Below are 27,903 nucleotides of genomic sequence, written 5' to 3'. Positions count from 1 at the left end.
TCACACTCTGATGGGGAGAGTTTGGCTCATCTGTTGCCGAACGATTTCCTCACTGCTTTCCGGACTCTTCCTGTTGTGTCCCGGCAGCGTCCCTCCAAGCCGCAGCAGGTCCCTGCCAACACAAAGACGCACAGGTCAGCAGCAGGTTCACAGCCACTTTAAACAAAAGCTACGGCTCATTATTACTCCACTAAGTGCTCTCATTGAAGGTGGATAACGGTATAATCCATTTTAGTGGCGTAGGTAAATTCTGCATCGTATATATACAGACCTAAGACCTCATGGTTATAAACAATAAAAATACAGCATCTTGAGGACACGCTCAAATCTGCTGATCTAGAGCTTCATCTGCCATAAACAAAGTCCAGCTCAAATGCCCAGCCAAATCTACTCATCAGTTTTAATACAAATTCAACATATTTCTTAGCTATCTTGGAAAAAGTGCAGCAGCCTTCGTGTGTCCTTTGTTGCTCGGCCAGTGTCCTTGTTTTTAAGGCCCTCGACGCAGAAGATACTCTTCAGATAGCGCTGCATCTCATATCCTCTCTCTCCCTCCGTTATCTGCCCCAACATCATTGAACAGCCAATGGCAGGTGAGCAGGAGCGAGCGCCGAGACGCACACTCAAACACGGGAAACGCTCTCGAAATCATGCTCCGACAACATGATCCTTTCTCTCTCCTCCTCTTCCTCCCGCTCTTCTGTCTATCTCCCTTGCTGTTGCATACAGATGAGGCCATAAATTAATCATTGGCATGTCATCTGTACATAGCGACACGTAGCATAGCATAACAGGCACACACTGACACACACACACACACACACACACACACACACACACACACACACACACACAATACAAACACACACATACGCACACACACACACACACACACACACACACACACACTCACACACACACACACACACACACACACACAAATACAAACACACACACACACACACACATTTCACCCTCCCCTGATGCATTAAAAAGCTCATTAGCAACCTAATTAAACACATTCCTCTCTTTTAGCTTCTCCTCAATCTCCCTTATTACTCACACTTCATCAGCTCCTGCTTTTCCACATCAGCAGCTCTGGCTGCTGTCTGTCCTATCACCTACATTCCAGCATCCAGCCAAGTATAGGGGGAATTAAACCGAGGTCAGCCATTACATTTCCACACACAATTAGCTTCACTGAGCCCAAATCCTGGCATAGGAATCGCCCTTGGGGCTTTGTGTTAGAGTGAAACAGTGAGCCAAGGAGCTGGCACAAAATCTGGATATTGTATGTATGAATTATGCCTTTTGTGGTTGTCGGAAACAGGAAACTATAGTATAGTCGGAGCCACAGAGTTGAGGATGTGTGCTTGATTCATTATACATCCCTCCAGAGCTGAGGATCTAGCATCTAAACCAGCACTAATCATATAATTGACTGGATGCCAGGCTAACAAAATTCAGAACAAACGCGTCAGTAAAAATGGCTGGAACGTTTGAAGCCACTGCTCTGAAAACAAAGTTGAAAAACAACTTGTCACCATGAGGATGGCTACCTATGAATAAGTCAACATCTAAACTTCCAAGGGAATCGTCAGAGAAAAAGAAGCAGACGACTGTCTGACAGTAAAAGCCTTCAGCTCAAAGAAATATCTTCCCAAATCAACCGAAAGCATAAAACAAGCCAAACCCAACTAGCACAAGCCTTGGTGCGCCTCTCTTTCGGCCAGCCATATATTTCTTTTACTGTGACATCTTATTCCAACAACCCAAAGGCACAGCACCGCTCATCTCTGCACCAGGAGCCTGCACTTCACAGCCGTCATATACAATACAGGGGACAATTTCACACAAGGTGAAAGAGAGAGAATTGCATCACCCCGTTAGCTGTTATCGTGGAAAAAACAAAAAAGCATAAAATGCCTATATTGAAAACTAGCAGAATATTGCATGTATTTTAAACAAAGGTCTGCCACAGTAGCTGCCAAGTCAGCCAACAGCACAACCAACAGCGCAGCCAACATAAAGACTTTATGATGAAAGTTCCTGTAAATATGTTCGCGAATAAATCTATTATCAGTGTCTGCATTTGCTGTAAACTCTGGCTGCTGTTGTGAACTGAGATTCTTCAGAATGGTCAGAAGTTGCAAGTTCATAATGCAGATGAATATCCATTTGGTATAACTGCCGACACAAAGCCTGTAAACCCTGCGAGACGTTTTTCTGCAGCTATTTAGGAAGTAAATTCAGCAAGTTCATCTGCAAGGTTGTTGAATCTCACAGCAAAATTGCAAATGCTGCAACAGTGAAGTGTTTTGCTCTTCCTAAAAAGAGCGAGGGGGAGATGTAACACATTTTGAAAAACACTTTCCATCCGCCTTGAAACTTCTCTCCATTCACTTCAATGTAAGCACTTTGAAAACAATGCTACGGGATAAACTATGAAGTGAATCTTTCTTTACTGAAGAGGAGTGTGTGGAGAAGCTACGATAGTCTTCCTCTGCATGTGGTGGACTCACCCCGAGTAGGTGCTCGTCACCACCTTCAGGCTGGCGGCATTGCGGAGGAGCTTGTCCAGGGTGCTGACGATGCGGGAGAACTTAGGCCTCAGGTTTCTCTCCTTCATCCAGCACTCGAGCATCAGCTGGTGCAGCACCATGGGACAGTCCATGGGCGGGGGCAGTCGGTAGTCTTGCTCCACTGCCGTCATCACCTGAGGGACCGCAAGTCATTCTTAACAATCTCTGGGAAGCTATGCACAGCTGTGCACAGCGGTGCATTGAGCTAAATGCTAACATTGACATGCTAACAAGCGCTTTGTAACAATGTTAACACACTGATGTTTACTGTGTTCATCATCTTTATTCATCCTGTTAGCATGTTGATATTTACAGCTGAGGTTGCAGGGAATGTCGTACATTTTGCAGATATGTGGTCATTAAACACGGTATTGGATGATGATGGTGCGAGAGTAAAGTTAAGGAATCATCAGAGTTATTAGAATGTATCTTATTAGGACCATGAATATCTGTAGCTAATCTCACGGCAATCCATCCAACAGTTGTCAAGATATTTGAGTCCAAACCTGAAAGGTCAACTACATTATGGCGCTGAAGGAAAAGTCAAATTTATTACAATTCATCCTCTGGGGACCATTAATATCAGTATAATATTTTACTGCGATCCATCCAAATATGTTTAATATTTTAACCACAGTGATCGACTGAAAATGCGGTAAAGTGCAAAATATCAACCTAGGATATAGTCAATTTAATGCGGTGCTTTTACAACAAAGTGTTCACATTCGGCTCTGACTCATTTATATTATGCTCACTCTGTTCGGCCCTTGTTAGTGTGTTGGAAGAATAAACCATTATGTCCTACATTCGACCGCTTCTTGTCTCATGCTGTCAAACATTCCTATCTTCTTTTCAGCATCTTCAAAAAACTCCAAAAACAATATTCCCAAGTATTCTCCAAGTTGTCACTTCAAAACTGGCATGATTGATAGGAGAGACAATAAGTGGAGGATAAAAACGTTCACTCATTGATTTGATTTTGCCTAGCAACCACACTTCCCTCCATAAGCTCTGTATGGGTTTTAACCCCCCACAACAATAAAAAAAACTGCCATTTGGGAACAATAAAACATTTCTGCTGCACCGCTCTTCTCCTGCTGCTTGTCCTTTGATTTTTATGTCGTGCTTCTAGCTGGCGAGTACCTCTGTTTGTATTTCACATTTGTTGACTCTGTTGCTTATTGAGCGATGACTGTGGCACAAAGGCTATTGGGAACAATAGAGTGCCCCCACTTTGATGCTTTCATTACTGCATGTGGGGTTTGTTATGAAAGTTATACATACATTTCTGGCATTTTTCATTCCACTTCTTTTTTTTTCTTCTTTATTGCTATCAGCGTTACAACTGTCTGTTTGAAGCACAATACAGAGCAGACATTCCCCAGAGAATAAAGTGGAGGTGTACACATGCTTCAGTACTTTGTTCAGGGAGGAGGAACCAAGAGATTTCTCTTTCTTTCCTGAGAGCTCACTGCTGTAGTTACGATGCCTGTGCAGTGCAGATAGCCTACAGGTAACAACGCCCGTAAAAAAAAAAGAGCATTTTCCTGAGTTCTCCTTTGTGTATGTGAGGGAGGCTTTGCAGTATGGATTTGTAGAGGGTGGGCAGGGTAGGGCTGTAAATAAGGTGGTAAAAAACTAGAACAGAGACACACGTCAGCACCAGCAACTGCAATGAGGAGATAATGGCAGCAGAACAGGCCCAGGTCCAAAATGTCACGCTGGAAATCATAGCTGCAACAGCTCAGAGAAACTCTCAGCCAGCCCTTAACTTAAACATAAAACTCCCTGAATGTACATTTGGTCTGTAGATATATTGTATATTATATATATTTGTAACAGGAGACTGAGCTGACTCACATCCTGGTTGCTCATGTCCCAGTAGGGCCTCTCTCCATAGGAAACCACCTCCCACATGACGATGCCATAACTCCACACATCACTGGCAGAGGTGAACTTCCTGAAGGCGATGGCCTCTGGTGCCGTCCACCGGATGGGAATCTTCCCTCCCTGCTCTCACACACACACACACACACACACACACACACACACACACACACACACACACACACACACACACACACACACACACACACACACACACACACACACACACAGAGGGGGTATCAACACCTTGTTTTAAGACTGCAGTCTTAAAACATCACACACATGAAGAAACTAATACACATTTCACAGACGGTCTCGCACGCTTGCGCAAATATTGGCACTCATGCGTCCATATGTGAAACAAGTGAAGGGTATCAAATTAACAAGCTCAATTAAACATGCACAGAGTGGACAAACTCAGAGTTAGCAAACATAACACTGACCAGGGAGCTGGTGTAAGTGGGGTCAGCAGACGTGTCGTCCAGAAAGCGCGACAGGCCAAAGTCGGAAACCTTGCAGACCAAGTTGCTGTTGACCAGGATATTCCGGGCGGCCAGGTCTCGGTGAACATAGTTCATGTCTGACAGGTACTTCATCCCTGCGGTGATGCCGCGCAGCATCCCGACCAGCTGTGTCACCGTGAAGCGCCCGTCGTTCAGCTGCAAAAACACAGCCGGAGACAGATCGAAGGGACGGGGAGGGCGAGAGCAGGAGAGGCGTTAATGAACAAGCAGGAAAACCAAGGAATGAAAAATGAGAACGAGAAACAAGGATGTGTGGAAATGTGGGGAAACAGACGCTGGGGACAAGCATGGGAAATAAGGTGGAGGAGAACGAGCCAATCAGTCAGTGAGGCCACATAAACATGACATCTGTCATAATGCTTCACGGCTGCTCCTGACAGTCAGAGTAGGCTGACCTTTTCACGCATGATGTCCAATTAGCTGATTAATTAGAATCTTTACTGTCGTGCTAAACACATTAAGGCTCTATATTGACTCCACATAAAAACAGAAAGGGACCTGTAATGCTGAAATCAAAAACAGACAACTGCAGGTATTTTGTTCAATTGCACAACTGACTGCCAAACACAGGTACAGGCAGTGCACGGGTGTTAACACAAAGCTTTGTTTGCATTTTTCTCGCTTGCGAACATTAAAGCAAAATTGTCTCGTCGACTGAATTCGAATGGCGTGTTGCTCAAAGCTTATTTTTCCACATTTTAAAGTCCCTGATTTGCAGAATTCTGCCCTTTAATGTTAAAATTAAAGAAGCATGAAACAAATCTGAGATTAGGGCTTTCAGGGTTTAATTTTTCAATTCTCCACGCGTGCGAGGCGCGACATAGTGGGATCAACTCCAGATCATAATACATCAGCCAACCTCCAACCTGTGACGGCTCATGAAACCTGATGTGTGTGAATTGAAACTAATCAATTCAATGTCAATACACAATTATCTGATATTAAAATAAATGGATGAGTGAAGCTTAAACTACGCTGTGAGGTTTTCTTTCATGACCTGAATATGTAATGTACACAGAGAAAGAAAAACAATTTCCGACACAATCCATCCCTCTTTTGACTCCACAATGAGAAAGCACAGAACACAAGACATGACATGAGAAAACGATAAACATTCGGCTTTGTAGTCGGCACACTCCAATGAAGTCTGACAGCAAAACAAGCCAGAATGGATGGATGTGTAAACATGCATGATTCATAGCAGGCCATAGTGGTGTGTACATATGTCTGTCTGTGTGTGGGTGTTACGGCTGTATATCTGTAATGCCTCTACATGTACATATGTCGTGTGTGTGCGTAAGTGTGTCCATGTCTCCGGGGAGCAGCGGAACGGAGTCTCAAGCGCGTCACACGCATGGACAGTTTGTGCATGTGCGAGTTAACTCCGCGGCCTCCTCGTCTGAGCAGAACTCAGAGTTCCTCTGAGTCACGGGCCGTGTGAAAGTGTCGAGAGCGGGAGTGAGGACAGCACAGGCTGGAGTTTTGTGTGTTATGTGTGGGACAGCTGACTGAGAGGAGTGGGTGAGAAGGAGGGAAGAGGCTCAGGCTGGACTCTCAGATGTAGGGCTGCCACTAATGATTGTTTTCATTATCGATAAATCATCTTCAAATAATAGATTAATTGTCTAATCTATAAAATGTAACAAAATAGAGTAGTGTCCATTACAATGTCCAAGAGCCCAAAGGGATGTTTGCAACTGAAAAAATAATTGCCAGTCATCTGATCAATTATATATCCATTAAATCACTCTTCATGAAAAAAAAAGACAAACATTTGCTTCAGATGCCACTTTGGGCTCTTGAGAACTGTGATAATTTTGTTTTACATGTTATAAACACAATAATTAATAAGTGATTATCTAACAAATATGGTTGAAGCTATTTCAAATTGCTTGCTGTACCTAAGCAACATCACAAAACAGCAAATTCACACATTTTAGAAGTTGTTACCAGCAAAATTTTGCTTGATGCATTACTTAAAACTATTGTTTGTGGTAGGTATCCGTTCTCAAACCAAAATGTGTCTGTGGCTGAGTATTAAGCAGCAGTACCAATATTCAGCATTTAAGTCTCATTCATTTATTCTTTATTATTTTTTTGCCAATTTTACACTGCATTTTCCTCTGGCAAAGAGTCTGTAAGGCGTTAAATAACATTACATTATAACATTTGAGAAGTTATGAATATTAATTGCATAGCTATGCCGATGACACCCAACTGATCCTCTCGTTTCCCCAATCTGAAACACAGGTAGCAGCACGAATCTCTGCCTGTCTGACGGACATCTCTCAGTGGATGTCCGCACACCACCTGAAAATGAACCCTGACTAAACGCAACTACTTTTCCTTCCAGAAAAAGGCTCTCCCGCCCACGACCTCACTATTACCTTCAACAACTCAGTGTTAGCTCCGACCCTGACTGCCAGGAATCTCGGTGTGACGCTCGACAGTCAAAGCTCCCTGACTGCCAGTGCCAACATTACCGCTACAACACGTTCCTGTAGGTTCATGCTGTACAACATCAGGAGAATACGTCCCCTTCTCACTCAGAAGACAGCACAGGTTCTCGTCCAGGCTCTGATCATCTCGCACCTTGACTACTGTAACTCCCTCCTGGCAGGTCTGCCTGCTACTGCCATCCGACCTCTGCAGCTCATCCAGAATGCAGCAGCTCGACTGGTCTTTAACCTTCCGAAATTCACCCAAACTACTCCGCTCCTCCGCGACCTTCACTGGCTACCGGTGGTCGCCCGCATCCGCTTCAAAACATTGGTACTTGCGTACCGTGCTACGAACAAATCGGGTCAAATCTACATCTAGGACATGGTAAAACCGTTGAATTGCACTTATTGTAAGTCGCTTTGGATAAAAACGTCAGCTAAATTAAATGTAATGTTATATATTTAAGGCTTTTACTGAGAAACATATTTACATTCCATCATTCCACCCGTTGCAAGATATTAAGAAAAGTACAGCGAAAACAAACAATTATTTTCATTATCAATTAATAACAATGATAATTTTCCCGATTAATGAATCAATTGATAATGGTCTAAAAGATTTTCCAACACCCCCAAAAAAACTTCTTTTTTTAAAAAGGACAAAACAAAACAATTGGACAAAACTATTCCGATTCAAAGTGATATCAAACTAAGAAGCATTTTTGTGTGTGTAATTAATTAATTGAATTGCAGAAAGTGGTGAATATTACAATTTCTAAATGGTTGTCAATGACTTTTCCATTAGCCCTAGATGATAGAAGTGGATATTGTTTGTATTAGCTGAAATGTGTCTGTAGCAGCAAGTATTATCAACTGTCAAGAATAAATTAATTCACTGTTCTGCTTATACTTAAATCATAAATTCACAGATATTATAATTTGATTTGGGTACAATTCTAAAGACAGGAAATAAGTACAATATACAAGGTCCTCAGCCGGCATTGAACTGCAGACGTGTGGTTATATGGCAATAAACCCACTGACGTTAAAGACTATCAAACAAGCTGGTCAATGTCAAGGCTCATCTATATCACGGATTCATCATCTATGCAACAAGCAGCTGAACATCACTTAAAGACAAACTGCTTTTAAGACCTGCAGTGTGGCATCGATTGACCAGAAGCATTAAGTAGCCTCCTCCAGCTGAACATTACAGTAAGTAGACTTCTTCACAGCCCAGCCATGCAGGATAACACGTTTTATCGAATGTAAATGACATGTAATAGCCCCCACGCAGCTGCAAATGTACTGTGTGACACCTCATTTCTTATCCTGCTTTTGTTCAGCGTTTTGTGTAGGTGGCGGTAGGTCTGAACGGAAAACTCTGATCAGTAATGTATTCTGTAGTCGTACCAGGACTCTCTAATACACTGAAGCAACCCGATCCAACGGTCTGCTTTGTGACAGTTTTCCACCAGGAGTTTGTGCATTGAAAAGCCTGTCAGCATCAGTCAGTCACATCAAGCTGAGACACTATGCCTGTCTCCAGGCGTTATATTGCACATTTAATCTCTATCACTCAGCAAGTGAGTGCCTCGGGGTGTTTCACAGAGAGTAAAACAGTCCGATAACCCAGAGGTGTCGTGAATGACGGTCTGTGTGTGTGTGTTCGTCTCAGCTTTGTTACAAACAGAAAGTAATCTTCTCTGTCAGAGGTACTGCGGCACACACCTCCCACCAAACTCACCCTGAGGAAGGAATCGAGCGCGCCGTTCTCCATGAATTCTGTGATGATGAGGACGGGGCAACTCCGCGTCAGGACGCCCTCCAGCCGGATCACGTTAGGGTGGTCAAACTGACCCATGATCGAAGCCTCGGCGAGGAAATCCCGCCTCTGGCGCTCGGTATAGCCGGCTTTCAGCGTCTTAATTGCCACAACCATCTCCCTGCGACCGGACTGCTTGAGACGCCCGCGGCAAACTTCACCAAACTCACCTGGATTGAGAGAACAAGGTGGGGGTAAAGGGTGGAGGGGGTGAGGGTGATGGGGGAGAGGAGAGATGGGTTGAGTGAGCAGAGGAAAGAAGAGGAGTGGAAGGAAAGAGGAAGTTGGGGAAAATGCAGGGAGAGGGAACATTACTGGTCGGATTCGGGAGTGAAGGAGCTGATTTGAAAGAGTTGAGGGTCGGCTTCAACTGTGGGAGAGGATTAGAAAAGAGAAGAAGAAAGGGCGGGAGGTCAAGGGTCAAAGATGTTGGGGAGAGAGGGGGTGACCCGTATCGTTCGACTGTGCAACCTGGGAGCGGTGAAGGGAGAGAGAGGACGAGCGAGGAACTTGGGGGTTTTGCATTTGGTGCCTGAGACCGAGTGTTTACAAGGAAGAGAGAAAGAGAAAGAGAAAAGGGAGGAAGGTTGAACGAGCAGGAGCAGACTGTCATTAGAGGTAAAGTTAGGACACAACATGCCGGTGGAGAAAGCAAGAAGAAAAAAAACAGACTAGAGTGGGAAGAGCTACAGAGATTTTGTTTTACTTAATTCCTATCCACCATCTACCAGCAGCTCTCATGCACACTCTGTGAATCCCAACACTTTTCTCCTAAAGAGTACTCTCTTACGGAACAGACCTCCAGGCTTGATGGCACACTCCAGCTCAAATGAATGATTAATAAACCTGAATCCTTCTCCCTCCTCTTGTACAAAAAGAATGGGGTTGTTTACCTGCACCGATGACTTCTTCTATTTTCACGCAGGATATGTCTATCTCTTTGGCAAACTCGTGGACGGCATCGTTAGGGTCCTCGTAGGTGAAGGGGTCGATGTACACTTTGACCCCTGGAGAAACTGGGAGCAAAAGGTCACAGAGAAGTCAGAATCTAGTCATACCTGGCTTGGTAGTATAACTGTTGAATATCAAAGTGATGTTCAATTTAAATGTTTTGATTCAATATATGGGACATTTGGGGAAATGATTTGCTTTTCTGCTGAGAGTTAGATTAGAGGATTTATACCACTCATGTCTTTATGATAAATATGAAGCTCCAGCCAGGAGATGGTTAGCTTAGCTTAGCATAGAGAATTGCAGCAGTAGGAAACAGCTAGTCCAAAGCTCACTTCACAGGTTTTGTCTCATTTGTGTTTTCCAAACAAACTACCTGTTGTGCTTTTTCAAGGCTGGGGAGTCAGGCTTTGAAGCAAATTTGACGTCGTGGTCGAATGGTGGAATTAGTTTTGGCTACGTCAAGTAATACCATTCAACCCAAAAGTACATTTCCTCATAGACATTGGGAAAGAGACGTCTGTAAATCAGTGGATAATTATTATTTATTGATCTTTTTCAGAAAATCAACGTCCCAGGAGGAACACATGAGTAGCCCTTTCTTAAAGTCCTAAAAGTTGTAAAATGCAATAAAAGCTGAATCCAGAGTAATTTTCCTTCTTCCGTTCATGTGAACGAGAATGAGGCTGGACCGAGGGCTTGGAGGTGAAAGCAAATGCTTGTGTGCTTGTTCTACGGGCTCCATGGACGCTCAAGATCGCCGGAGGATCCAGGTGATTTTATACTCCATAAGACCAGGCTTCATGCGCAACTGAGCAACTTTCATAAGAACGAAAGGGGCGGTGCCTCCAACGCTGTGTCCACTTCCCTTTAAACTTTGTTTCATATATATTTTGATTGTATAATAACAAAATGGATTTCCTTACAAATGGTATATTATTATTTTAAATAACCTCCTTTCCACATGTTATTCTGGGATAATATTAATAATACACCATAAAAATGCAATACAGCCACATATCCTGTAAAGTTCACATATAAGAATGAGTATCATGAGAAACATCAGACATGATCAAGACTTCCTCCGAGTAAATAGGGAAATAGTTCCCTGACTCAATCAGGTGATTGGATAATTGATTGAATCAGCTGGTTAACTGTGCTGGCATGACCAGAAGACCACAGAGGAGACAGTTCTCAAGCTGAACACATAAACTCACTGTATTGCTGCAATTTCTCAGTGTACTCCAGCTCTGAGCCGCTGCGCTGCTTCCTGTAAACAAGTAGCACATAAACAAGGTCACATTCACATCGTCAGTCTTGACCCTTTCCACATATACAGGGATTCAACTGATATCTAACTCAACTATCAGTTGAAGCCACCGACTGCTGCAGCTCGTTTTTTGTTTCTCTTCTAGAGCTCCTTTTTGAAGCTAAAGGATTACAAACCCTTTGAAAGCATTTTAAAATTTAATGAGCCGCTTTGTTCACAGTCCAACTAACAAAAAGAAGCATGTAGTTCAGGCTGTAAGTAATATAAATCAAACACTTACTTAAGACAGACAACAGCGATGACCACCAAGGCAACGATGACAACCAGACCTGCAGAGGCCGAGCCGATGATGAGAGGCAGCTGGTCCTGCACCGACTTTTGAGGGTTACCTGCAAATACCACATACAGACACAAATATGTAAATAACAGCAGAAACACTATTCAAGAGATTGAAGGGTGCCCTGCATTGGAAGTATAATGGCTACCAATTAAGGCAGCAATAAAATTACTAAGCTTGAACCCTTATTAAGAAAACTGTAGCAGCAGATCATCAATAACAGACTGTAAAGGAGGAGGGAGGAGTGTCCGTACTGTGGAGGCTGGTGCTGAAGTCCATGGGATTGCTGTAGCGTCCGTAACCGGCAACAGTGCGAGCTCTGACCTGCACTACGTAGGGCGTGGCGGCCCTCAGCCCCTCCACCTTGGCTGAGCTGTGCTGGGATGTCACAGTGTGGGACATCGCCTGGCCCTGAAGTAAAACAAAGGAGCATTAAAGCAGCAGAGTCAAGTGCCTCCTGATGGTTTTCAGATGGCTTGCAGGCAAATAATCAATCTTTTGGTGCTCAGTTAGCATTATGAAGCAGTAACCTTTGAAAGAAGGACACACTGTTCATCTTACAAATTGAAAGTTGAATTCATGAGAAATAAAACGCACCGTAACTCATTTCAAAAGATTGAAAGGTTTTGCTTCCGGTATGACCCATAGCTCCTGGTGGCTAATGATAGCTAACCTATCTTGTCTTCTTTTATCATTTATCCTTTTAATTGTCAGTTGTAACAAAGGTTACATTGCCAAAATGTAAAGCAAGACTATAAATTAGCTTAAAAAACATACACACAATCCTCAAATTAAAAAGCTGAATTAAAGCAATAAAACACACATTTGCTCATTTGTATGGACATATACATATATATATAGTATATACTGAAGATATTGCTCATAGTTTATCCAGGAAAGCACTGAACTGGATAATAAAATGTACGTTATGCACCTACTGACCTTTAAAGTCTTCAAACAATGGACTAATTACTGAAACTGGCCTCGCTGGAACCAACACAAACCCTTGCATTCTTTTTAAACAGTGCTGTTTTCAGTCCTAACACCCTGTAATGGTACACGGCTTTACTAGGGAATTTAATCAAACCAATGTTGCAGCATTTACATCCCCAGTTCCCTTGTCTGAACAGCACAATCTCCAACAATAGACCTTTTTAAACTCCCCCCAACCAATCCCACCCGCACACATTTCAATATACCAATTTTCAGCATCCATAAAAATGCTTTAGGGAAAACAGATTTTCAGAGTCAATAAGGAGAGCATTGTGACCTACATCGAGGCCAAAAAGTCAGAGCTTACCCTCTCATAGTATTTAATCTCGTAGTCGAGGATGACCCCGTTGGGTTTCTCAGGCGGCAGCCATGACAAGCTGAGAGTGTCAGAGGTGGACCGCATCAGATGGACGGTGGGCACTGCTGAAGGTGCTGCGATCAGAGGGGACACAGTTTACTTTACACTCTCAGGTACTGGACTGATACTTGTCATTGTCATTTTAAGTTTCCAAGAAGTCACAAACCATCACAGTAAGGTAATTATTATTCAAAATACTTCAACCATAACGGTTTAAGAAAAACGGTACACATGTCACCTTCACGGTTCAGCAGTTTATTGATTTGTGAGGCCTGAAAGTGACTCAATTGATAGTCATTGTCTTGGGTCCATAAACTGCAGTAAGGTGGATTAAGTGCAGGTTAACTGGGAGAGTGATTACAGTCTGTGAAAGGTGCTGAGCAGTTTGGTTGATGATGACGATGCACATATTAAGTAGAGATGTTGAAAGGTGACATTGTCAGTGATGTAACGTTAGACACCCGGTTGACAGAGTGCTGAATAGAGGCAGTGGAGATTTAAAGTATAACACTTTATCTGCCTTTACTGTAACTCCCTCAGCAAAGCAGAGCTCCACCTGAGAGGGTTTCCACCTGCCGCTCTTACTGAGCATGTTCAACAATGTTTATTGTTGGTGTTAATACTGCTCTGGATACCAGGAGTTCACTAGACACTCACTGACATTGACTGAACATAGGATCCACTCAGGCCTGTTTCCTCGTGATGTTAAGTGGTATTGATCGGAGTGGTTCTATGAATTAACTTGGTTTGTGGACACATCCAATGCCATTGACAGATCTTCTACTAACCGGCTTGGTTGGTGGTGATGTTGACTGTGGAGTAGCTGGGTGAGTTGGGGTTTTTCCCAGAGACCCCGTTGACAGCCTGCACCTCGAAACTGTAGCGGGTATGAGCCTGCAGGTTCCTCACCACCACCTTCCTCGGCCTCAGACCTAGTCTGCGAGGGGCGATGTCCACGTTGTCGTCGCAGCGTGTGCAGGGGCTCCGGTCCCGCAGGCATTTCTTACACACCACGTTATAGACGAGGTCGCTCCTCCCGCCTGTGTCCTCGGGTTCCTCCCACTCCAAGGACAGCGAGGTCTCGTTCACGCTGGATATAACGTTGCGAGGCGCCGAGGGGATTGCTGCAGAACCACAAACACGTAGGTGTTTAAGAAGGTGGGCAGGCAGAATGGAAAAAAAAACTGAGGCTTTCGTCATGTTCCCTATGCAGTGCTTACATTATCCTCCCTCAATGGGGAGAACATTTTTCTAATATCTCTGTAATAAGGCAACAAAAGGAAGTAGTGCCTGTACAGAAATAGGAAAAGAGTGTAATCCTATTCTTTTTTTATAAAATCCTTTTGCACAAATAAATGTTTTACTTTACATACCCCAAAACAAATGTTAAGCAAAGGGCATGGACACATGTAAAAACATAACAACTAGGCGACGTCCTGGTGCAAATGAATAAATCAACATATTCAGAGACAAGAGGATAAATCCAACTTGCCATGCACACCCAGAACAGCACTGTTCATCACTAAGTAATGTCGCTTTATGAAAAGCACGATCCTATACAGCTCTTCACTGCAACTCAGCGTCCATGCATAACCCCTCTCGGTGCTTGTGGAACTTGGCTAATCCACTCTTGATAGAAATTCATGTTTTTGTATCAGTACTGTACAACCCAAGGCCAGCACGGTTAAATAAGAAGTGCTGCATCTTGAGCGAAGAGTGTTTAAAACCTGAATAAAGTATGATAACCTCAGTGGGAGGCAACAAAGATTGGTTCATGCTTTTAAAGGGAAAGAAGAGCAGGGCTCCCCCTTGTTATTGATGGGGAGGCTCTCAGGCCATCAGCTCTTGTCGGCCAAGACCGCCTGTCATCCGAGTCCAGCTCCTCAGCCGGCTTGCCCTGGGCAGCGTTTCCCTCGTCCTGTCCTTTCTAATTAGGCACACACAGTTCAGAGTGGAGGCTCTTCTAATTAGACACTCGTCTAAAACACACACTGAGTCCAAGCTGCCGGCCATTGACTGGCTGAGCCTCTCTTGTGCAATACACCGCTTCCAACACAAAGCGCAGGCTGCTTGGCACCGGCTCTGACAGCCCGCAGGGACAGAACTGTCAGGACTATGTGTTTGTGTGTGTTTGCGTGTTTAGTCGGAGGTGGTGCTTGAGTGCCTGCCCGCCTGTCTGTGCGCGCTGGTCAATGTCAGAGTCCTCAGTGTTCCTGTGACGAGAGTCTGGGGAAGACAGTCGCGGGCCCTGTTTGTCATTTAACACGGCGAAAGGCCCCTGGGGGGTGATTTCACGCGGTCAAGGCAGCACATGTCGCTCTCCATCAGTACCACTGCTGGGACTAATCGCAGAGGCCCGTCCATGCAGAACAAGCATGGACGCCGCAGTCAGCACCAGACCGGACTAGTTACCACCAAACGGACAATTTCGGTTTGAAACTTGTAACGACTCCTGAGGGAAATGTCTGTCTCTTTAGCTACTAAAAACTCCACTATGTTCACCCGTTAGTCTCAATTATTGTTTTGTGTCGAGCAGGCGGTGTTAAGTTTGTAGAGCTTTTTTTTTTACTGAAAACAACAAGGTTCATCACGACAAGCAATCCCTCTTACAACGTCACATTGGTTTCACATTGTCATTTGATGTTGTTATTGTAAAGACATATATTATAGCCGGCGTAAAAAATGTTTTTGGGAGAAGTACACTGTAGTATTCTATTTTATAAAAAAATATATTTGTTAGTTGCTTTCTGGAACTCGGCCCAAATAATTTCACTACTTGTAGTTTGTATTTGACAAATAAATAATTTGTAAACAAACACCAAGGATATGTCAGCTGATTCCTTAGCAAAAGAATAACACATTTAGATTTTTAAACACAATGATAGATGCATCCTGGCACTGATGATTCACCGAATGTTATTTTTACTCCCCTGACTTTTCTCAGCATAAGAACATTTGAGGATTTTTAGCGAAGAACGACTTACTGGTGCAGGAAGAGTCGGGTGGGTCGCTGTCAGCGCGGTAGAAACCACTCTGGCAGGGACAAATATTGGCTCCTCGTGCACTGGTGCGACTGTTGGATGGGCAGGGAACACAGGATCCCTCCCCAAATTTAGATTTGAAGGTCCCAGGGATGCAAGCTGGATGGGCGGAAGAGGGGAGAAAAGACAATAAGAACAAAACAAAAGCATTGTGTGCTTGTCATTTATCTAAGAGAAAAGCGGCTGTCACATCTGTCACAGAACAAAAACAGTTCCTGTGAAGTACCTGCAAAGCTCAATATTTATGCAGGAAATGCTGATGAGAGATGGTGAACGCTTAAGTGTGAGGTCTTATCTGTTTATTTGCACGTGCTTTTTCATTTTCACTCTCTCTACCAGGTGACATTATTCTACCCAAAAAGGGAGTAAGGATGACACGCAAGTTTCATGTTGAAGAGGAGGAAAAGGACGATGGAGATGAAGATAGGCTGCTGACAGGAGATTGCTGTTGTCAGACAAACAGGGATGGAGAAAGCTTCTGAGAAAAGGGATACACCCTAAACCCATCAATCAGTGTCTGTTGTGTTTTCAGCCCTCCAAACTACACGGATGAATACAAACAAGGCCTCCACATGCAGAACAGCTCTATAATAAGCCGGGAAATCAATTCAAATGAAGGGGCCAGAATCAAACCAGACGTAAATTAGCTGAGGAGAGTTATCAGAAAAATATACAAAATGCGGTAATCTTAGACGATGTGTCCAAGCGATTAATTTGAATTCCAAAGTGTCACGCTGAAGGTTGGCTGATATCGAGTCTTAAGGATAAACCAGCATAAGCCCGCACTAAAGAAGGATTCAGATAAAGGGGATTAGCAGCAAAAGGTCTGGATATATCAGCCTCTGGAGCCCCACATTTTACTGTTTGCCACATTCCTAACTGGTGGAGTAAAAGTGGGGTCTCTGGCAAACATCTGTCCTGTCAGCGTGAGGGCTCATAAAAAGCAGCCAGTGAGAAAGAGTGTGATTAACTAGTTATCCTAAGTGGTCTTTCAGTTTGAACTCAAGTTACACCCTAATTCCCAACAATGGCACTTTTAGGAAAATCAGCGCAGCTAATGGCCCTGCATTGTAGCTCTAAAACGTGCAATAAAAAGCCCAAAAAGATAAGATGAAAATGTACAGTTTTTTTCTCTCATAATTCACAAAGACCTTTAGGCGCTACACTCTCTGATCTGATTTATTTTTCTTCTATTACACAGTGCATCATCATTTTCTTTTATTTGTTTGTTTTCCTCGCCTCTTTCGGAGAGGGTGCTGAATCACCCCGCTGTCTTGCTTCAATCCATTAACCTCTTTGGAGGGCACGATGATTCTCCTGTTTTCGATACACTAATGTTTTCCTCTCTCTCTCCATTGTCTCGGCTCTTCTTTCCTCCTCGTCTTTGCCTTCTCTCCATCTCATGCAATGTTAGGTGGCGAGTGCGTGGCCGGACTGAGGTAAGAAATTAAATGTCTGAGTGATTAATGTTAGCGTGGCAGTGTTGGCTCACGTTGGTCTGAATGGTGTTAATGAGTATGGCTGCCTGTAGATTAACTAACGGGAAGCCGTGGAGGAAATTACACTCCTTCATCGCAACCGCTGGCTGAAGCTCTGGAGAGCTTTTTATCAGGCATTGGCGGCAAGCTTTTAACCTTGAGCCGCCAAATGGCAACGAATGAGCTCTCCAGCGCATGTTCAACACTATTTCTCACACCCAGGTGTGAGGGGGCTTTGCATGTCTGTCTTTGACTTCCTGCAGCCCCCCTCCCTTTTCATTCTTCTCCTTTTGGCTGCTGTTACTATCCCATCTTTGGCAATTCACACCTTTTAACTCACACTGTCTTAAATGTAAATGTCTCTTTTCTCTGGACTTCCCTTCTATTATCTGCATTTTCCTTGCACAAATCTACGGGCTCTCTATTTTTTTTGCCTTCCTGCTATCTTCCTCTCCCTCCCGTCCTGCTCTTGCAATATTTGTATGCTGCTCCTCTCTGCAACACCTCATTAATTCATACTCTCCTCCACCCTCCTTCACCCCCTTTCAGGAGCCGCACAATAAATGCAGAGAAGAGGGCAGAGACTGAGGTGACTTGCTCTGAGCATATAAAGGAGGTTTGGTTAAATAAAAGTCCAAATGCCTGTTAAGCACACATACCCTGGCACTGAGTGTCGTCTGCAGAAGGTTCAAAGCCGGCGACGCAGGTGCACGAGCCGACGGGAACCATCCACTCGCCGTCTCCGTTGCAGTACAGCTTCAGAGGGACGGACACCTCCATAGCGTTGGTCACACATGCCCCAGGAGCGATCACTAAAGAGGTGGCTTCTGCCCCTGTAGCAGTCTCAGGGAAGACAGCAAAATTGGCGATAGTTGTGGAGCACTTCTTAAAGAAAACCCTGACTGAGATGAGAGACATGCAGGCGCCCAAGTCCTGGAACGCCAGATAGAAGCCAGCCTTGGAGAGTGGCCCAAAACTGCGCACTTTGGTGTTGATCCTGCCAGCCTCCAGCAGAGAGAAACTCTCATCTGGGGCAATAGTATCCACCTTCACGTAGGGGCTCTCCCTCCACAGAGGGCTTGTTTCTGTAGCGGTGTCCCCCTCTGACTCATAGTAAAACAGATTATAGGTCTCTTTGCAAGAGCCGGGGATGTTGGGGATGCTGGCACAATCGCGGACAGAGAACTTGAGCTCCACGTAGACTCGCAGCACGCCCTTGCGGGGGATGAAGTCCGTCCTGAGCCAGTTGTTCTGGTTGGGCTGTCGGACATTACACACCTGGTAGGTTCTGATTGGGCTCATGGAGTCGTCATAGCCGCTAACCTCCTCCCACTGTGGAAACAACAGAGACACACTGTGACAAAGGAAGTGATGACAGCAGGGACTCTGGAAAAACGTAATACTGTCAGCAATGTGGACAACTGATGGAGACAAAGCAGGAAAGAGTAGGTTTAAGAATACAATTAAATAAGACCAAATTGTATTGATTATCTAATGCTTTTTATTAATGTGACGGCAATACTATATCTAATTCAGTAACTACTGAGCTACAAGCAGAAACTCATATCCAATATGTTGTTAATTAAAATGGAGTAATGTTAAACGCGGTGCATCCTAATGCAAACCATTCAAATGTAGAGGGCATCCAAAACAGCAAAGTGTCATCTGCTATAAACACAATGTAAAAATGCAACACTTGCACACTAACACAGACATGCCCTGTGTGGTTGTGTACATGTGACCTGTGAGGAATACATTGCAGCTAAAATGCATCTAATTTACAAGTATCATTCAGAAAATTCCAATCATTATGGACTATTAATGGAAAACCGTTTTCTATTAAAACACATTTATTGCATTATGCTCGTTTGACTAACAGTCCTGATGCTGGTCACGTGTTGGAGGTTTGTTAAAAGAGGGACGTTTTGCAGCTAAGATCATCACAAATGTGTTGGTTAGACCTTTATCAAAGTATGGACACACTCACTCACTCACTCACTCACGTACGCACGCACACACACACGCACACACACACACACACACACACACACACACACACACACACACACTCCTAGGAAGCGGTGCTCATAGCTATAGCTGCTGCAGTGCAATCAAAACAGTCTCAAGAGGAGATTTGGTTTCTATATCATATAAATGTATTATCTCTGCTGAGAGAGATGAGAGCATAAATATGGAAACTTAAAATGGAAACTTTCCCCACACATCTATAATGCAAACAGTGAGTTATTTATTAAAATGGTCATCTAAATGCAATGCTGTCAGTGTGATTGCACAGTGGCAGCACTCCTAAGCACTTAAGATTACGCAGAATTTATATTTTTATATATATATATATATATATATATATATATATATATATATATATATATATACGCATAACACGTGGCAGCAGATATTTGCATCTGTTGTGGTTAATATACCATGTATACTGATGTATTGATTGATTGATGTACAATTTATCATGTAGTCTTGATAAAAATCTAAGTCACGTCAGGACTAATATGACATGGACACCAGAATGTGTGTCAGTATAGAAAATATTTAAATCATATTACTGTATAGCTTTACATGTTGTTGGAACTGGTCTATGTAGAGGGCAACTAGCATTATAGGCTATAATAAATGGCGTCATTGGTCAATCAATTTAGTCTATTAGGAAATAACCTTGTGCGAAGTCAATCTTTTTGGATTTTTTTCCTAATTCCCTCTCGGACAGAATGCTTCGTTTCCATAACAAATGAGCTTCCCAGAAATTGATTATTTCAACTAGAAGAAAATAATGCATAACTCATCTCACGTCTCTGAGCTCCTGTGCAATTTATTCCCAAACGATGAGCCCAAGAGTCAGCATTAGATGTCGTAAATCACCAGCAACACGTTGATGCACTACCTGACAAATATGATAATTGCCGGCCCCGAACGTATGGGCTTGTCAGGCGGGAGGAGAGGGGCTGCCTTGCCAGTCGTGACATATGACTTCATGGATGCTGGGACATTCAGAGCCGGCCCTTGTAGGGAAAGGAAGGAGGAGGGCTGCCGAAGACCGTTTCCATGGAAACCCACCATTTCCATTGACTGACTTTGCGCTCACGTAGCGAAGACAAATTACACTGGCTGGGAGTGGGGGATGTCTGTCAGGCTGTTAGCCCCGGGGTCAAATGCATGTTGTTTTATTTTCTCACCATTCCTACAGGGGGTATCAGCTGAAAACCTTAATTTCTGCCAGTAATGCGCTCTTGGGTCCATATTATAAAAGACACAGACACATGCTTTCAATTAAGCTCACTATCCTGGGGAGACGTTCAAGGTACAGCCTACCTAATAGCACTTACACACTGGGGGGATTTGCTCTGTGTATCTGCATGTCTGTCATTCTATTGTTGTTGTTTAGGGTATAATATTCCTTAATCAGGCTTTTTACATCTAAATACTTCTAAATACAGAAAAGCGTTTATTTCTTCGACACAATGTGTTTCTCATTTGCTTTTTAGTATCCAGGAAAGCAAACATGCACTGCAAAAACAAATATATAAAACAGTAGGAGGTGTGCTGTTCAAGGCAGACCGGGCTCTATTACCAAGTAAATGGAACAAATGTTGTTAAATGAAGGAAAAAAAAGGAGAACACAAAACCAACGCACACTTGCACACACACACAAACTTACCCCGCTTTCTGGGAACGTGGTCCATGCCAGCTCTGTGGTTGCCCACCGACTGTCCATAAGGGTTTCTGCAAATTAAGAGGAGGAGGAAGGTTGACAAAACCAGAATTATATAGTGTGAGGGGGGAACCAAAATGAAATTGTTGCACAGCATTAAGGAGCACACACACACACACACACACACACACACACACACACACACACACACACACACACACACACACACACACACGCTCTCCCTCTGCTTGACAAAGGATTCAGGTAAAACTGCCTCTCCCTCTCTTTCATAACTTCCACCCACATGCACTCAGTTTTTGAAAGCACTGTGACAATCAAGGCATATCTGTGATGCCGCCTAATTAAGGCTTTCTCTCTGTGTTTTTGGTACCCGCAAATGCACTCCTTTCAATATTCATTTGTGGAATTAAGAACAAAGACTCCTCCAAGATGCCTTGGGAAGGAAAATATTCCATTAACTAGCACCGGTTCAGAGGTCATGAGCACAGGGAAAATGAATAGATCACATTTGGGGGAGAGGGGCTTTCACCTGAAAATCACCTGACGATGCTGTAAGCATGACGCCTCTGAACTGAGACCCTCAACTGACCACTATATCAAGTGATGTGGGCAGTTGTTTTCTAGCTTTTTACGACTTTGTGAGGTGGTGAGAGCTGGGCACACAATTGGAGGCAGAGAATAAACAGCGGGATCAATGAGCATTGTAGTCAGGCTGTCAATCAGTCGTCACCTGATTGGTGGTCCGGCGAGTTCATTACACCTCAGAGAACGCGACCCCTCTCTCGGCTCTTAACCCACAGCTGTGGTCGTGTCGACTCCCATTGTTCTGTTGCTGTTAGCACATAATTACTGAAACAATTATGCTTTCTTCATGGAGACTCAATGACACGACGCCTGCTGTGCACCATTTGCTCACAAGTCGTTGATAGTGGTTGCTGAAGGAGGGTGTGAGAGGGTAAACAAATAGCATGACCTGTGTAGAACAACGGCAGCACTCTTCCCAAGACACGTGGCTTTGTTCTGGCACCACAGTGTTGGTAGATGTTTTGCTTTAAAGGCAGTTACAGTACAGTGTTGTCCTTGTCTGTGTGTGTCAATAACAGAAGTCTGATTGAGTGGATAGATCACTGGCCCATCTGTAGCTGCTGAGATATGCGCAGTGTTTACAGTCTGCGCTGCGTGTTCATTAGAGAGACCACAATGGTTTTTCTTCTTCTTAGAGGACGAGAGATAACGAATAGTGATCTGCGCATCAAACAGGATGGAATACATCTGTGTTCAAGTCGTGCATCAGGTGGTCACATTCACACTGCAGTTACAGACGAGCTCAAAAACAAGTGGGAGGACTTTTTAGTTCCTACTTTCAATGCAAAATATTAACTCTGTGTGTATATGGTGACTAGATTTGACCAATGTTTTCTGTAGTGCAGTAATAAACTACAACGCTTTCTTGCACAGTTAGAAGAGATGATTGATACCACTCGTTTGTCTGCTAAATATAAAGCTAGCACAAGGAGCCGGAGCTGGAAATGGGGAAACGGCTACCTGCCTAAAGCGCCTCTAAAACACAACAAATCCCATTTTTTGCGGTTTATGTCAGACTACGAGCCGATTTTGTTCTGGACAGAGCTGTGCTAATTTATTCCCTGATTCCAGCCTCTGTGCTAAGATCAGTTAACCAGCTGCTGGCTCTAGCTTTATATTTAGCAGACAGACATAAGAGTTGGATCAATCTTCTCATGTAACACTCAACATGAAAGCGAATAAGCATTTTCCCTAAAATGTTGAACTTCTCCTTTAAGTAATACACCAGTCATGATGACTTAAAGCATGAATTAATGTAGGGTGTATCACAAATTCCTGTTTATCTATGAGTCTATGTAATTGGTTCAATCTTAATGCATCATCTATTGCCATCATGCAGCAACATGTTAATGTTTGCATATCACTACCAGTTTTTAATTAAACATCTTTATATTTCTGTGAACAAATAGGTACAGCTGTTTTCAAGCTGATCAAATGTGTGAATATGAGAAGTGCTTTTTCTATGTAACTGGTTTCAGCTAATTTGGTGGCATATAAATTAGAGAATGAAGTACATTTGAATTAACGACCATTAAGTGATGATGCATTAAGAATGAGCTAATCACATGAACTCGTAGGGACTTAATAATGTCTTAATGGTGGTTAAGCATGTGATTTATTACCAGAATATGTTTATGTGCAGAAAGCAGTGTTTTAAGAAGTGAAACGTTTAAATAAACATTTGAGTAGTGCTTCAATGTAAAAAATAATGACATTCATAAGTGGCTGCCTTGATTTTAAAATCAAAATGGAGATCACGTACACCTCTGCATAAAATATAATAAGCAACACACAAAAATGTATATTTACTGACAGAACTTGACATACAAAAAAAAGCCCTGTTACTCATTGATAAAAGCATACTTGTATGCGTGAGGACATGAGCGACAGTAACAACATTAGTTGTTAGGCCCAAATATTTGTCTGATTAGTAAGACTTGAGGAACTGTTGTAGTTGGCTCGACCCTCTGTGGCACACAGCTGACTGAATGCTCCTGGACTACATGCTGCTGATCCAGCCGTCCCCTGGGTGTCTGAACCGGTGCGTCGCCCCTTCCCTCTTCTCTCCCGGTTGCTCAGAGGCGGCAGAGACAGAACCACTCAGCCGCATCTGACCACAGGCCTGAGCTGATGCTCCTTTAAACAGGCTTCACCTCACACACAATGCACTTGAAGGGGCAGCAAGTTGACCATCCTACAATCGTAAAAAAAAAAAAAAAATGGTTCAAGCCCCTGTGAAAGCAGGATTCCCCTACGCTGAAGCATTCTTGAACAAAATAGTGAATGCCTGGCAGCTTGAGATGTCATCTTCTATCCGAACATGACCTTTGACCTCCCAGTGGAGGAAGAGAGGACCAAAGTTCTCTTGTTAGATTTTAGAGTATCATAGTACTTTCACAAAAACTATTATTAGCCAAGTTGAAAGAGATGACACCGTCTATCTTCAAGCTTAACATCTGAGTCTAGGCTCATGTGTTGCTCACCATTAATCAGGTTTTCGTTCGCCAACAACTCAATTCACCAAAATGTGTTATCGTCAACCCACTAAATCCTAGAAACTGGTGAGATTGAATAAGATCCCATTTGTTCCACAATTCTCCTCCTCCCTGTTAAATTTACAATGCCTTTGAGATCGCCTCGCTGCTATTACTCAAATCTAGAAATCTCCCCCGTCTCCCATAAAACTACAGCAGCGGTGGAGTCAGTCTGCCCCTGGGGTAAGAAAACAATGTTGCAGTGGGAACTTTAGAGCATCACCGCCTGTGGCATTTACCGTGTATTTTTATTTTTTTGATCGCCTGCCGGAGCCAACATGCCACACAACTGCATTCTCAGGGTGCTTTGGGAGCTCACACATGCTAATGTTTTATTCACTTTGAGAGAGCATCATGAAAGGGAGGCCTCGCCTTGTACTACACTGACACTCACTGCCAACAAGCAAACATATGAAATATTAACATCGGAGGATGATCAAATGTACGGCTATAAATAGGTGTAAACTAAATCGGGAGTTTCAGCTCTTAATAGTTTGACTTCTGGGCTCGATCTACGCAGTGGCTCATTTGTATTTGAGTGCATGTTTCTCTCTATAGAATCACAATGATAACAGTTGAGTGTGTTGCTCAGTTTGACGCTTGATGAGCACTTTCTGAACCAGTCAAGCTGACCTAATTCAATCTGTCTTCAGGGCTGCTTGCACCTGCTTTTACAGGTCAACAAATAATTATTCTTGTTGATATTCTGATGTATAGTAAGCAGGGAAATGTGAATGAAGCTCTTTATTGGTGTGAAAATGTGTAATGCTTTTCCTACAATCACACACGTAGATACTGTGGATTAGGCCTACTGTATGAAATGCCTGATGGGTCATCTATAGTTTATGGGCTTTTAAATAACAGTACAGTAAACGCTGACTGTAAATGAGGGCGATACAACATAAAAATGTCCCAGTTGCTGAGGCTTTTACTGCAGTCTGTTGGTGTGAATTGGAGATAAGTCATCAATGTAGCTTTTGTAAATAAGCACACACTTCAAGTTGCAGTCCAGCTTGCATTATCCATGCGCAAACACTTGCCAATGTGAAAAAAATCAAATTCCAGATTCAATCCATGTGTAGAAATCCACTGAGTAAGCAGCTAAATAAACGACATGCAACTCACTGAAATAAACATCTCTTTCCCCCCTCATTTAAACCCATCCGGTGATCTGCCCTTCATGTTTATCCTCAGAGGACAAACATTAGTTAACCCCTGAGCTTTGAGTAACAGTTAGTGGTCCGGTTGGGGAAACGGGCTGATCATCACGGTGTGAGAGCCCACTGGGACTTGGAGGGCTGCTGCCGCTGCATTGATTTACTTGCTGACACCAGAATTGATGAGGGATCAGGCTTGGCCGTGGTCCAGGAGAGGCAGATTGGACAGGGAGGAAGAGAAAAAAAGGAGGCGAGGCAGAGAAATGTAGCTACAGCTCAGAGAGGAGTAGCTGGGTGGGTAGGAGTAGCTGCGTGGGTAGCAGCAGCGGTGGCGAGGGTGGGCTTCTCCCTGGAGCAGCACTCCCTCGGTGATGGAGAGCGTTTCAGGGGCTGCAGCATACTTGTTAAGCCATTGACCTTTAATTCACACTTGTCGTCTAATGCGTTTCACATGCGTGTCCCTAAGGTGCTTCAGGGGCCGACATTGATCCGCTCCGGTCTGCGTGTTTAAGCGTCCACAGCACTGATTGGTGGCTGAACCCCAACAGCAGGTTTCAACCTTCAGCATGCATCTTGTGAGGAGTGCGTTTCTATTTTACAGTGACAGTAGAGGGACGCCCCTCTGTACTGTCTCTGCCTTTCTGGTGCTGTAGGGCAGGTGGGCATCCTCTCTCAGCTTGTGGGTGTGACAACAGGGACAATAGCAACAGGGCAGTTCTTCAGCCGCAATGGGAACACTGGGATGTCACCTCACACACTGAGGGAACGAGGCGTGCTGATACATGTGTAGATTGGATTACAATCAGAGAGCAAATTGATACTCAGCGGAATTGCCTATTCAACAGAGAGGGTTGGCATTATATTAACAGGTTTAATTATCCAAAACATGAACAGAGTCTTGCTTACAGATCTAATTTCACCTACCCTGTATACAGAAACTGCACAAATGACTGATCTAGTATTTAAACTCAGATTATCAGATCAAATACACACTCTGGACTATTGCTCATAGAAGCCTAAATGTTGTTGTTTCCTGTGTGTGTTTTAATGTTAATGCTCATATTATTGACAATAAGGTATTTTTTCGCCAAATTCGAGTGCATCAAAACAGTCCATTGTTCATTCACGCGACAAAAGTAGTCATACAAATATGAAACCACATACCTTCTACAGCCAGCACCACGGGTACAACGAGGCTGCACAGCCACAGCAAGTAATCCATTGTCATAAACCAGGCTTTTGCAACATGAATAAAGGTGTGTAGACTGGACCCTTCGGGTGGATGGAGACTCAGAGCTCTACAGCCGAGCTTTTTGTTCCTCTCCCAATCCTCATGTCTTCACTTGTGATTAGGGCTCGCACCGCCCCATTCTACCAATAAATAAATAAAAAAAAGCAGGCGCTTCTTTATTTTGCATTCAATCAGGTACTCGATATTCCTCGGACTTGTGGATGCGGTGCTCCGGGGAACGCTACACTGCGCCCTTTCCCTGCCTCTGTCGCTTCATCTGACTTTACCGACCAAGAGCCTCTGCCCAGGGGCGCATCTCTCTGCTGCTGCCCGGCCGAGCAGAGGGTGAAGCCCGCGTACCGAGTCGTCTCTGTCCGAGGAGGGATCGCGTAGTCCACTTTGGCCAACTCAGTGTAGCTGTTGCTCCTCCGTGAGGGATGTGCGTCGGAATGGCAACACTGGGACGGGGACTCAGAGGGCTGGGGGCTCCGGCTGCGTCAACGCAGACACGATGAATGTCGAGCTTCCGGTCAAGGTTTTCCAAAATTATAGTAGCCGACGTAACATGTATTAGCCTACGTCATGTACTGTATTCATTCATGACACAACACGCTTCACTTTGTGGAGACGTGTCAGAACAGCCGCTCATTTTTCATTTGTTTTGGTTCTTGTTGTTCTTGCTGTTCATCTTCTTCTCAGCATTAGTATATTAATGTTGTTTTTAATTCCATTATTAATTCAGTATATGCAATGGGGAAATTCGTTATTCCTTATAATTTAGTATTTATATGTTTGGTCTAAAGGCTATAAATATGTATTTATTTATGATACATTAAGTATCCTCTGCACTTTCTATTGTCTAAACTTAGTAGGATGTTTTCCCTAGTTTTTCATCTGTTCTTGTACACCTGCATGTAGCTTACATATTTAAGGCTGTAAGTTGAAGTGTATTTGAGCATCCATAGACCGCCTCCTCACAATACAATGACGCAGTAGTCACAACGTTTCA

At 43.7% G+C, this 27,903-nt stretch overlaps 1 protein-coding gene across 1 annotated transcript; it reads right to left on the bottom strand.

The window, feature by feature from the left end:
- On the bottom strand, positions 1 to 26,891 carry ephb3a (eph receptor B3a; the record flags this gene model as incomplete). Its single annotated transcript, XM_079220371.1, has 15 exons — positions 1 to 112; positions 2,523 to 2,716; positions 4,443 to 4,592; positions 4,913 to 5,128; positions 9,182 to 9,429; positions 10,153 to 10,275; positions 11,428 to 11,480; positions 11,761 to 11,869; positions 12,072 to 12,228; positions 13,118 to 13,242; positions 13,957 to 14,292; positions 16,153 to 16,308; positions 18,347 to 19,019; positions 21,373 to 21,437; positions 26,828 to 26,891. 15 exons carry the CDS (start codon positions 26,889 to 26,891, stop codon positions 1 to 3), a joined length of 2,781 nt encoding a protein of 926 aa, XP_079076497.1.
- Between the last annotated feature and the right edge of the window lie 1,012 nt (positions 26,892 to 27,903).

Source organism: Taurulus bubalis (genome assembly GCF_910589615.1).
Source record: "Taurulus bubalis genome assembly, chromosome: 1".
NCBI lineage: Eukaryota > Metazoa > Chordata > Actinopteri > Perciformes > Cottidae > Taurulus > Taurulus bubalis.
The sequence above is the reverse complement of the archived record's forward strand: the minus strand, read 5'-3'. Positions and strand labels throughout refer to the sequence as shown.